General features: G+C 35.9%; 2 protein-coding genes across 3 annotated transcripts; both read left to right on the forward strand.

Moving 5' to 3' along the window:
* Positions 1–1,037: 1,037 nt before the first annotated feature.
* On the forward strand, positions 1,038–6,445 carry cmss1 (cms1 ribosomal small subunit homolog). 2 transcript variants are annotated; one of them, XM_077216533.1, is made up of 9 exons: positions 1,038–1,143; positions 1,593–1,801; positions 2,955–3,032; positions 3,385–3,520; positions 3,614–3,673; positions 4,664–4,766; positions 4,848–4,996; positions 5,083–5,171; positions 6,170–6,445. In XM_077216533.1, the coding sequence occupies exons 1-9, from the start codon at positions 1,095–1,097 to the stop codon at positions 6,251–6,253; spliced, it is 957 nt and encodes a 318-aa protein (XP_077072648.1). In that variant the 5' UTR covers positions 1,038–1,094; the 3' UTR covers positions 6,254–6,445. The 2 variants fall into 2 exon arrangements, with proteins under 2 accessions (XP_077072648.1, XP_077072649.1); XM_077216534.1 differs by having other exon boundaries at positions 1,047–1,143; positions 1,602–1,801.
* Positions 6,446–6,750: 305 nt separating this feature from the next.
* On the forward strand, positions 6,751–11,362 carry tmem30c (transmembrane protein 30C). Its single transcript, XM_077216531.1, has 7 exons — positions 6,751–7,079; positions 7,848–7,964; positions 8,582–8,689; positions 8,859–8,949; positions 9,032–9,181; positions 9,267–9,479; positions 10,434–11,362. Exons 1-7 carry the CDS (start codon positions 6,882–6,884, stop codon positions 10,619–10,621), a joined length of 1,065 nt encoding a protein of 354 aa, XP_077072646.1. The 5' UTR covers positions 6,751–6,881; the 3' UTR covers positions 10,622–11,362.
* The last annotated feature ends 1,108 nt before the right edge of the window (positions 11,363–12,470 follow it).

Below are 12,470 nucleotides of genomic sequence, written 5' to 3' on the forward strand. Positions count from 1 at the left end.
ACAACGTTGAGGGTAGCTTATATTTCTCTCTTCCTTGTGTGTGTGTGTGTGTGTGTGTGTGTGTGTGTGTGTGTGTGTGTGTGTGTGTGTGTGTGTGTGTGTGTGTGTGTGTGCGTGTGTGTGTGTGTGCGCGCGCGCGCGTTTAAAGGTTGCACTTGAACGTGTAAGACTAAAATATTCCTCCTCGAGTTGGCATTGCAATCTTAATTTTATCACAAAATAAAAAAGCTGAAAAACAGTTCATAAGATGAACTTGGTCTTGACTGTAAAATTCAGAGAATTTTCACCAGTATTGGGGACAACAGCATTAAAGCAAACTAGTAGGCACCCTTCTCTCAGTTGCCAAGTGCTCTTGAATAATTAGATATGGCTTTAGAGAATTTCTCTACAAAATCTTTTCCATCTTTGGATAACCACAAGTGATCTCTGTGTTAGATGAACAGCCTGTGAAGTTTCCTTCAGTGCTTTACGCTGAAGGGAAACAGAGATTTTTAATTCATGTTTGTGATGAATAAATAATTGCTTGCGCGTTCTTGTGTGTCTGCGTGTTAGCATGGAGGGAGGCGCGAGCTCAGAACGAGGAAGGAGAAATTATAGAGTTATGGACAGTCAAACAAGTGTGGTGGACAAGTGGAACAAACGAGCACACACACACATCTCAAATTCTCCACCCCGGTCCAACATTCATACATAGAGACGGTAAACACCCTGCAGAGTGATAATTATAATTGTATAGGACTCAGCGCCGCCTAGTGGTTTAGACCTAGTTAATCTGAATACCGCATAATGAAACCACATGAAAACCTAAATATATATATTTAGGTTACAATTTGTTTTTAGATTACAAATGAACCTCAATAACAAACAAGTAGCCTAGGCTAACTAAAGAACAATAGAAAACAACGTAACAGTTTTGTATACTCGAATGCTCTTTCTGCTTACAATTTTTAAAGTCTTATTGTAAAATAAATTAATTTGATTAATTATTTATTTCAGATAATATAGTCTTGTTTTTACCGGGTATATTCGCGCAATTTTTGTACTATGCGAATCTGCCGCGCGCAAACTCCAGACATGCGATTGCGGTTTGAGACATGGCTGATGATTTGGGAGACGAGTGGTGGACCCAAGGAGACAATTTAGGTAAAAAAAATAGGTCTTTTTTGTTTATTTGAACTATGTCGCGATGTAATATGTGTGTGTGTGTGTGTGTGTGTGTCATGTATTTATGCTCTGCGCGTGTCGGTTTTAAGCAGCCTGCTGTGACAGGGCACGCTAATGCTCCAGAAACTTCTGCCAAGCAAGGTTCTGTTAGATCGTTAATAATTCTTTTTAACTTACATTAAACTAGATTCAATAAACGAGCATTAGTTGGAACTTGGTTAGCCTCGGATCTATAACATTTCTTACTAGATTCAAACTACGCAAAACACGTGTTTGCCCTGTCTGCGGTGCATCTTGGGATATGTAGTTTTCTCCCATATAAAGAATTGTAGTATTGTTTGTATTTGAGCTTTTCTGTTATTATTATTCATTTGGTTATTCACGTACATCATGACATTTCATTTATGTGCAAACTTTGTCCCATTGAGGTGTGTCAGAGGTAGAGGAGGACACACAGCCACTTACAGAAGAACAATCAAATAAATCCACATCAAAGAAAAGGAAGGGTGATAAACCGATTCAAGAGGAGGACACACAGCCACTTACAGAAGAACAATCAAATAAATCCACATCAAAGAAAAGGAAGAGTGAAAAAAAGATTCAAGACGGCACCAAGGAAAAGAAGAAAACTGTTAAGGTAATACGGGTAATACACACACAAAAGTGATGATTGTGAGGCAAAAAACAACAACTTATAAACCATTAAAGACAGATCTACTGAGATGTAATTAATTGATGGAAAATGCTTTTTTTGAAGTCATCATTTCACACAATTTAACATATCCGTATTCATTATTTGCATTCAAGCTGAATTCCTGGTAAAAAACATTATCCATGATTCAGCAAAGAAAGCTACTATCAAAATCACAGCAAACAAATCTCGTCAAAAGAGCTCTGCAGCGACCGCCCACATCAATGAAGCACTGCTAGTGATGTAATCTCCCTATGCTCTCAAAAGACAAGAGATTTTTATATTGTCACGTTGAAAAAGTGTGTTGCCACTGTTGCACTCTGTTAAAGCTCAAGTGTGGCTCAACCAATGCCGTGGGTTTGGGGTGGGGGTTCCTTTAGAAGCCTGTTAAAAATATTTAACTTCTATTTAAAGGGCTCTTATTATTTTACCTTTCCTTTAGTGTGTAATATAGCTGTGCATGTAAACGATCTGCAAAGTTGAAAAGATCACACACAAAAGAGAGTTTAAATTTACATAATGTCTGGCTTTGACCCACCCCCAAAGAACTGTCGAATAAGTGATTTTGCAAGCAGGCACTTTTTTTCGCTGCCAGGGCAAAAAAACAACAACTATATTTGGGCTTCCATTACCGATGTCATCCTAGATATAATAGTTTACAGCTGCGCTTGAAACCTCAGGAGCTGAAACCCGATTATGTTAAGGGACCAATCACAACAGACTGGACCAGCTGGCCAATCAGAGCAGACTGGGCTTTTTGGAAAGGCAGGCTTTAAAGACGAAGGAACTAAAACAGAGCTTTTCAGACAGAGGGTGTAAAGAGGTATAATATGAGAAAAATAATTTTTTTGAACTTTAAGTCATGTAAATTTATTCTAGCAGAATTCTATTTTGAAAATTTCTTCAAAAATACAATTATGAACTACATGAGCATAAAATGGGCACTTAAGAAAAATGTAGAAACCTCGACTTTGCAAATCTTTTTTTCTTGGGTTCAGGCATTTAAGTCTTTCATCAAAGAGATGTCTTTGAGACAAAAGGTCTTATGAGCAAAAACAGAACCAGGGCATCTTTAAGTAAAGACTTTCTTTCCCTGCAGAAAGAATGTTTCATCACAGAGGAGAGATCAGAGGAAAAGGGTGATAAGGAGTCCAACAAAAACAAGAAGAGAAGAAAGGTAAGAATTATAATTCACATGTCTGTTAATGTTACTGTAGATGTCAAACTCTTTTGCCCAGTTCAATATGCTGCTTTAGAAAAAAAAATTATCTTCATGCTCAATAGAAAAGTGACAAAAAGCACAAACTTACCCCAGAGATTTTTGGGTTTTACGGACCATAATTTGACAGTTCATTTCTCAGTTTTCATAGGTCTTGGTTATTATTAGTATGTTAAGATAATTGTTTCTTAATTTATATTGGAGATGGAGCTCATCTGCATTCATTCATTCCGTTTCTTGTCACTGTCTCTGCCACTGATGTATTTGCTTTAAAACATGTTATTGTTGCATAATTCTCCTTTGTCTTTAGAAGAAGAAAACTATCACAGATGTCCTAACAAGCTCTGAACCTGCGCCGGGCTCTCCAGCTGACCTTATGAGCCTTCTGAAGAATCACTTCAGCCTGACTCGCTCTGTTATTGAGCAGGAGGACCTGACGCTAAAGGGTGAGTTAATTAATGCGTGTTTGTGTCTGCTTATGTTTGAATCTGGATATTGGATGAGGAGGTTGATTTTGTTTGTTGTCTTTTCTGTTTCAGACTCTTGTTTCCTCAGCAGTAATGACCTTACACATAGCTTGTCTTCTTACCTCAAAGAAGGTAAAACACCATATATATATATGCAGTGTTTGTCTTTTTATGCAGTCTTTCAGTTTCTTAAAAGGACAGTTCACCCAAAAATGAAAATTTTGTCATCATTTAATCACCCTCAAGTTTCTTTCATCTGTTGAACACAAAAGATATTTGTAAGAATTTTGGTAACCAAACAGCTGACGGTAGCCATTGACTTCCATAGTAATTTTTTTTTTACTGCTATGGAAGTCAATGACTACCGTCACCTGTTTGATTATCAACATTCTTTAAAATATTTTCTGTTGTTCAACAGAAGAATAAAAGGATTGTTCCAAATAAAATAAATATTGACCTCAAACCAGGAGAATCTGACACACTCATTTTGAATAAGCAAAGATTTATTCATTACAGAATATGAATTACCATTCAAAAAAGTTTGGATTTTTAATGATTTTGAAAGAAGTCTGTTATGCTTGCCACAGGTGCATTTATCTGATCAAAAATACAGTAAAAGCTGTTATATTGTGAAAAAATTATTACATCAAAAAACTTTTCTGTTTGAATATATTGTAAGTGTAATTTATTCCTGTGACAGCAAGGCTGAATTTCCAGCATCATTACTCCAGTCTTCAGTGTCACATGATCCCTCAGAAATCATTCTAATATGCTGCTTTGCTGCTCAAGAAACATTTATTATTATTATTATCAATATTGACAATCATAATTTTTTTCAGGATTTTTGATGAATAAAAAGTACATAATTAAAGAACATCATTTATTTTAAATATAAATCTCTATTAACATTATAATGTTTTTATTGTCAGGTTTGATCAATTTAATGCTACTTTCATCCTTCCTGAATAAAAATATTTCTTTCAAAACAACTCTTACTGACACCAAATCTTTTTTATTGCAAGTCAGAGGGCTTTATTAATTGTGTCCATTGTGTTAATTGCTTAACAAATACATGTAAATTGTTTTTATTAATACATTTCATATTAACACATTTTATTTCAGTTTGTCCAAAGTGGGCTAAAATCCAGAAGCAGCACACCCAGACCCAGTCAGTGGTGTTGCTCATCATTTGCGGATCTGCTCTCAGAACTATAGATCTCATTAAGTGAGTCTCAGTTGTTCTCTTTTGAATAATACAGAGTTTGTCTTCCCAAGTGTTAGACTTTTTTCTCTCTTTGCATTTAAGGCAGCTGATAGCATTTAAAGGCCAAGCTAAAGTGCTAAAGCTGTTTGCGAAACACATAAAAGTGGATGACCAGATAAAGTCACTGAGTAAAGGTGTGACCCATATTGCTGTTGGAACTCCTGGGAGAATTGCTGCCTTGTTTGAAAAAGGTTTGTTAAATGTTATTTTAACATACTAGCATTGTTTTCAGTTTTGTGAAACGTTTTTTTTTCGTTCCTTGATTTTTGTGCTTTAGAGGGTTTGACTGTGCAAGGACTGAGGTATCTGGTACTGGACTGGAACTACCGAGACCAGAAGCTCAGGAGAATGGTGGATATACCAGAGGTAGCACTGATATACTGTTTTTACATAGGACAGACATGTTTGTCACAACATTACAAAGATACTTTTTAAAGAATTATAATACCGATAGAGATTAAATATACATAAAATATTGATATCTAATGTAACCAGCCAAAATTATGGATGATTTTGATAAACACTTAAATGGTTAGTTCACCCAAAAATGAAATTTCTGTTATTAATTACTCACCCTCATGTCGTTCCAAACCCATAAGTGTTCGTTTATCTTTGGAGCACAAATGAAGATATTTTTGATGAAATACGAGAGTTTTCTGTCCCTCCATAGACTGCAACTTCATTACCACTTTCAAGGCCCAGAAAGGTAGTGGTGCTCACGTGAACAGCGTCAGAGACTGACACGGAAGAGATGAAATGTTGAGTAAAGTCATTATTTTTGTTGTTTTTTTGCACAAAAAAAGTATTCTCGTCGCTTTATAACATTAAGGTTGAACCACTGTAGTCACATGGACTTTTTTAACAATGTTTTTTATATCTTTCTGGGCCTTGAAAGTGGTAATAATGTTGCAGTCTATGGGGGGTAAGAAAGCTCTCGGATTTCATCAAAAATATCATAACTTGTGTTCCGAAGATGAACGAAGGTCTTACGGGTTGGAATGACATGAGGGTGAGTAATTAATGACAGTAATTTCCTTTTTGGGTGAACTAACCCTTTAATACAGATCATTTACTGCCAACATATTTCCTGTAAAAATGGGACATATCGACAGTACACAGCCAAAAGGGATTTGTTTACATCACAGCCATTAAAAAATATGTTTTGCTACTTGCTGTTGTTAGTTGTGTGAACAAAAACATCAATATTTTTGCTCCGTTTTCCTAGAAAGAGACTAAATTTTAAATGTGGATATCTGATAAAGGAAACTTTGCTTGTTTGGATTTAATTGGGTTTAACTGACTTTAAACTGTATTCTATAATTAACTGGAATATATAGCGTCAAACATATATTTTTGTTTTTCAGGTGAAAGAAGACTTACTGAAAATGATGGACCGTGGTCTAATTCAGAGCTGCAGGGAAGGAACATTTAAAATAGGACTCTTTTGAGCAGACAGTCTGTTCTCTGTTATTTACACGTTCAAATTCATTTACTTGCTCAACATGTATTTGATAGAGCTATTATAATGTATTTTAGTGAAATATGTCTGCTGCAAGAGAAAAATATTATGTGTGAGTATTGTTTTCTTTGTTTTGTTTTTTTTTTACAATAAAAAATAAAAATATCTGATTGGACAAAAACAATCTGTTCATTTTTTTGTCTTCTGCATCAGGAGCCCCTCCCATTTTAGACCTGTTTATACTTTATTCTGAATATTTTGCTTAATGCAATATCCTGTTACAACACACATGCTCAGGCACCAAGCGCACACACATTTATTCAAATGCAGCTCCCACACATTACGACAGAGTCCAGGAATGAGGAGAGACTCAGTTCTGATAGAAAAGAATGTGTGGAGCGCTGGGGAGGTTTACAGTCAGAGCTAAAGACAGGGAGAACTGCTCTGTGTGTATAAGGTGGGGTGGTTGTAGTTAATAAGTTACAGTCACTCAAGGTTCAAAGGTTCAGTCATACTGGGAACTGGGAAAACTTCATTCGGTGGCAGTTAAAGGAAACACTTTCTTATTTGAATTTGTGTTATAATTACTATTTTTGAGAAGTTGCAGAGAATCTGAGATGGGAAAGAAGCAGGCAGGTTCAGGGCCATTGTCGAGGCGTCCGGATAACTCCGCATTTAAACAGCAGAGGTTACCCGCCTGGTCTCCATCTTTCACGGCACAGACCGTGTTGCCAACTTTCTACATCCTCTCTCTTGTGTGCTTGTTTCTGGGCATCTGGCTCCTCATCACTGTTCAGAAAACACACGAACTGAAGGTTAGATGTTTTTTTTATAAAAAAAATAGTATCAAGTGCCAATGTGCAAGACAGCCGGAAGTAGGGAAACAGACCAGAAGGATGTTTTCCTCTGGAAACAAGATCAACACAACCCACAAATGAATTTACTGTGGTCTTATAGTGTAACTTCATGTATTAGTCAAGTCCTATTGCTAATTTTACTCATAATGTAGACCTAACATTTGTCATTTGATCAGTTCAAAATATCGGTTTTGCTATTTATAAACTTTTCCTCAAGGTTGGTGGTCAAAAGACAAAATTGTTTGACTTTTTATTCAAAGTCATTACATTAGCACTTATTAAACCATTCAATTTAGTTGTTTAATTAAAGTAGCGGACTAACTACATATGACCATGAGTGTTGTCTTGTTTGTTATTAGCATGGCTTGCTAAGGCAGCCATATCTACAGACCAGAATATCATAGCCTTGGGGGTGCGCTATTTTAAATTGGGCCAGTGAACAACCACCCTGAACATCTTAGCAACCATATAGCAAAATTACAGCAGCATTTGCATGGGCATCACTCGGTTTTTATTAAGCAAACAATCTGGTTTGCAACATTATGGTACCTCTATAAAGAAAATTGCTCTGTACAGTCACATTGATAAATGATGGAAAGAAAAGGGGTGAATGGGATTCAAACCACACGACCACCACATCACAATATTTTGGAGTATGTGCTGCCATAACTCCAACCACAGTCACATTTTACACTCATGTCGTATGTTGTTCTTTCTGCTGCATAGGTGGATTACACTAATGCTGGAACATGTGAACGATGCTTCGAGATGCGGAAGCATTCCATCCACACCATAACGCCCTGCACGTGCTCAGTCAGCTTCTACATTCCCAAAAACTTTTCGGTGGGTCAGTTCAAGAAGTGATTTGACCGTTCAAAAGTTTTAAAGATTTTTTTAAGGAAAGTAATGCTTTTATACAGCAAGGATATATTAAACTGATCAAAATGAAAGGAATAATGAAAAGGAAAATTGTGTGCAAATTACAACATTAGTTTTTATTTATGTAAACATGATACTCGTGTGTTAAAATCACTCACTAGCCTTGTCTGCACAAAGTTATATCCAATATTTATAAATAATATACCATTTTTGAACTCCTGGCATGACTATTTAAAACCAGTAAACCTAACTTTGGTTTCATGCAGTTTCCAGTGGATTTAGAGCATTTTCTGCCTAGATCAGTCCCACTGGTAAAACCATGATTTACATAAAATCAAATAACATAGTTCATTGTCTAATTTTTCTAATTATTTTCTATGGTGAAGTTTCTGTGCTTCAGATTTTAGAGTATTCAAACCGTACTTAAAAAAAAGAGAGAAGACATCCTAAATTAAATTCATATTACAAATGTCTGATTCCTAATTTAAACGAGACACCATATGAGCCTCATAATTTGTCATCAGCGTGTTTCCTTTCAACATGATGTAGTACTATGTCTGATAGCATGCTGTCTCCCTCAGGGCGATGTATTCTTTTACTACGGTCTGAGGAACTTTCATCAGAACCTGCGGAGGTACATGGACTCCCGTGATGATGCACAGATGGTGGGGAGGAAGAACAACCTGAAGGTGCTGGACGTCTCTTTCACTCCCCTTCTGTTTGCACTCCTTTTTCACGCTCTTTCCTCATCCCTCCCACACACTGATTAAAATAACGTCTGTCTTTATTTGATCTCTCACTATGCTTCACATTAGTAGCGCTGTTATCACATCCAAGATGTTGTTATTGCTCACGTAGGCACCGAGTTCGTACTGCGCTCCGTTCGATTACGATGCAAGCAGAGTACCCGTTGCCCCATGTGGTGCTGTGGCCAACAGCATGTTCAACGGTGAGACACGTGTTAATATTATGCTATAAGCCATTTTGCTTGCTGCTTGTGATTTGTTTATACCATTTTATTTTTATTTTAGACTCATTTACGGTGATTTATTATCCAAAGAATGAGGCAGAAGTACAAGTTCCACTCTACAGGAAGGGCATCGCTTGGTACACGGACAAAAATGTCAAGTTCCGTAACCCTCCGACCAACAACACATTCACACTCCGACAAGCCTTTGACGGTACACGCCATATGTTCCATGTGTTATGAGCAATGAGAAAACCATGAGCTGTTTTTCTCATTGTTGTCTCTCTGTTTGTTCTCAGGCACGATTCGGCCCTTATACTGGCAGCGTCCGGTTTATGAGCTGGATGACACAGATTCCAACAACAATGGCTTCATAAATGATGACCTGATTGTTTGGATGAGAGAGGCGGCCTTCCCTAATTTCAAAAAGCTTTATGGGATTCTCAATCGTGGTCAAGGGCCTTTCAATCAAGGTCTGCCCAGTGGCAACTACAGCCTCTCTATAATTTACAGTATCCTTTGCTCATGGAGGACAGAATTGGCTGTAAATGGAAGGAAAGGGTTTGGCAGCACTGTCAGCCAGGCTTTTGGTTTGGTGACAAAACTTATTACTACACCACTGACAAAATTGGATGGTCATAATGGGAAGTTTGCTTTTGTTAATTTGTTTTTGCCTTAGTTCATTTTAAGGGATAGTTCACACAAAAATTAAAATTCTGTCATCATTTATGCACTCTCATGTCATTCCAAGCCTCCATGACTTGAGTGATAGTTCACACAAAAATGAAAAATTTGTCATTACTTACTCACCCTCATGATGTTCCAATCTTGTATGGGTGTCTTTCTTCTGTTAGAAGAAGATATTTTAAAGAATGTTTGTAATCAAACAAATATCTTCTTTTGTGTTCAACAAGAAACTCCCTCAGGTTTGGAACAACATGATGGTGAGTAAATGATGAGAGAATTTCATTTTTGGGTGAACTATCCCTTTAATTTCTTCAGTGGAACACAAAATATTGTATGTATGCTCTTACATTTCTAAAAATAACTTCTTTATGTTCTACAGAAGAAAGAAAGTCTTATAGGCTTGGAACAACCTAAGGATGAGTAAATCATGAGATGATTTAAATTTTTGGGCCAACTATCCATTTAAGACACTAACCCCTTGTTTGGCAGACAAGGTTTAAGATAGTCCCAGACTAAAATGATAGTCCTAGACCAAAGTTTGAGCTGTTTTAACTGAAAGCAACTTGCATATCTGACATATCTTAAAATAGGTCAGTGCCATGTTTTGACTCAAGATGCACTCCATGTTTTTTTCTGAGGCACGTTTATAAAAACTACTTAAAGGTCCTAATTAAACTAAGGCCTAATCCTGGCTTAATCTAAGCCTTGTCTGTGAAACCGGGCTTTTATGTATCCATTTAATTTCTATCTTAGATTTAGCCTCGACTTTATACCTTCAGATTTTCCCGTCGAGCCCTTTCAAGGTCAGAAGGAGCTGGTGATCTCCATGGTGACCTGGTTTGGTGGGCAGAATTACTTCCTGCCCATAGCGTACCTGGTGACCGGTGGACTGATCTTGGTGGCAGCTATTGTACTCACAATGGTGTTTGTGAAAGTGGGCAAAAAGGGCAAGAACATGGAGGAATAAGCCAAAGGAAGAAGGAAAATTTACATCAGAAAAGAATGACAAACATTGCCCTTAAAAGTCATTATAGGCACATTGGAAGCAATTAAATTGTACATATACATTGTACATATCATCCTCTCTAATTATGATAAAACTTTTTTTTTGTTGCCAAAACCCATTTTGTATGGTTCAATAATAATATATAGAATATAATAGTTTTATATACAGTGGCATTCAAAAACATACATTGAAAATCTGGGATTATAAATAGAGATTAAGTGCGTGATCTGTGCTAATTTTTCAATTAAACTTTTCATGCAAGTTGTAATGCTTATAATTTGTAATTGAAACAGATTAATCTTTATTAAAGTAGAAAATTGCAAAATACAACATGTTTTGCAAGTGGACTTTTGAACCCCACTGTATTATTATGATGAAATATAAAAACTGGCCTGTATTTCCAGACAGGAAATGAGTAATGGATAATTATAATTTACAGCTGTCTAAAATCATTCCAATAAGGTCTCTTCACATCTGACATAATCTAAGTTTGGAATAGCATACTACTAACTTATGTATGCTTATGACTATATTGTGCATTGTATGCAAATTTACTTTCTACAGTATACTCACATGCCTCACAATATTTGTAAAAGTGCAGTTTACAAAGGGGACACTTGACTTGATCTTCCATTTCCAGAGTGATTAATTATCCAGAAAGAATTGCATAATGTTTAACATACTAATAAAAAAAGGATACAGTACGTACTCCATGAGTAAGCAGTATATCAGTGAACTACCAGCAGGGGGCGTCTGTGACAATACGAAATATTGATATGTGAACACGCGATAGCAATCCACCTGTGTTTGCTCAACTCTACATTTACTTGTTATACAGCATACAATGCGAGTTATTTTTGAATAAGAATGCATCAGTTTACACATTTGTCATATGTATTTATGCATATATATATTTTTTTTTTTTAAATTGAAATATTTCTCTTAAATTGTCATCTACCAATTAATATTTTGAAGCTCAAAATATTTGATATTGTGCTTTGGGATTTCAACTGCTCAGGTCACAATTAATTAAATTGTGTATTATATTAATAGTAAATAAATAAATAAATATGAGAAATAGCACTGCTGCATAAATTAAAAGGCCAGTAAGCGATTCAGCAGTCTAAAGAATGAATTTCTAGTAATTACATTTTATTTTTTAATAAAACTTCAATTTAAAAATTTTAAATTGTTTTTCTATACAATCAATCTACAGTACCAATCATCATTTAAAGACAGATGTACAGTGAACGGCAGACAAACATGAACACACACAGGCTTGTGGATACAGTGCACAGATACACATTACATACAACTCTGATAAGATTTAAAAAACTATAAGCAAACATGCACAAACACGACTGAATCTGGTATACTTTTAAACTCACAAATACATTGAAACACATACATATCCATAGTGCAAGCACTGTGGACATTTCATTGCTTTAAGCCAGTAAACTAATGCAAGTACCGAAATATGACTTGTCAGATATTGTAGTAAATGACAAACGTAACAGTGTACAAATCTGAGTTTGAACATGCAACATCCTGGTATCCAAAGTCCATAGTGAGAGGCAACATTTGGTCTGATAACATTGAATCAAATGGATAATATATTTGGACTGATTATCCATCAAGTTGTTTGGTCTTTAAGTCAACCACGAAAAAAAAAAAAAAAAAAAAAAAATATATATATATATATATAAAGACAAAATTTTGCACAGAGTGAATCCTATTATAGGCAAGAATGTCGGCATCCTGTATCTTGTTCTTTAACCTTTGACCACTAAAGGATCACCTTTCATAAAGG

This window comes from Siphateles boraxobius, unplaced genomic scaffold, assembly GCF_051911475.1.
Source record: "Siphateles boraxobius isolate OS27281-9 unplaced genomic scaffold, OSU_SipBor_1 7, whole genome shotgun sequence".
Lineage (NCBI taxonomy): Eukaryota > Metazoa > Chordata > Actinopteri > Cypriniformes > Leuciscidae > Siphateles > Siphateles boraxobius.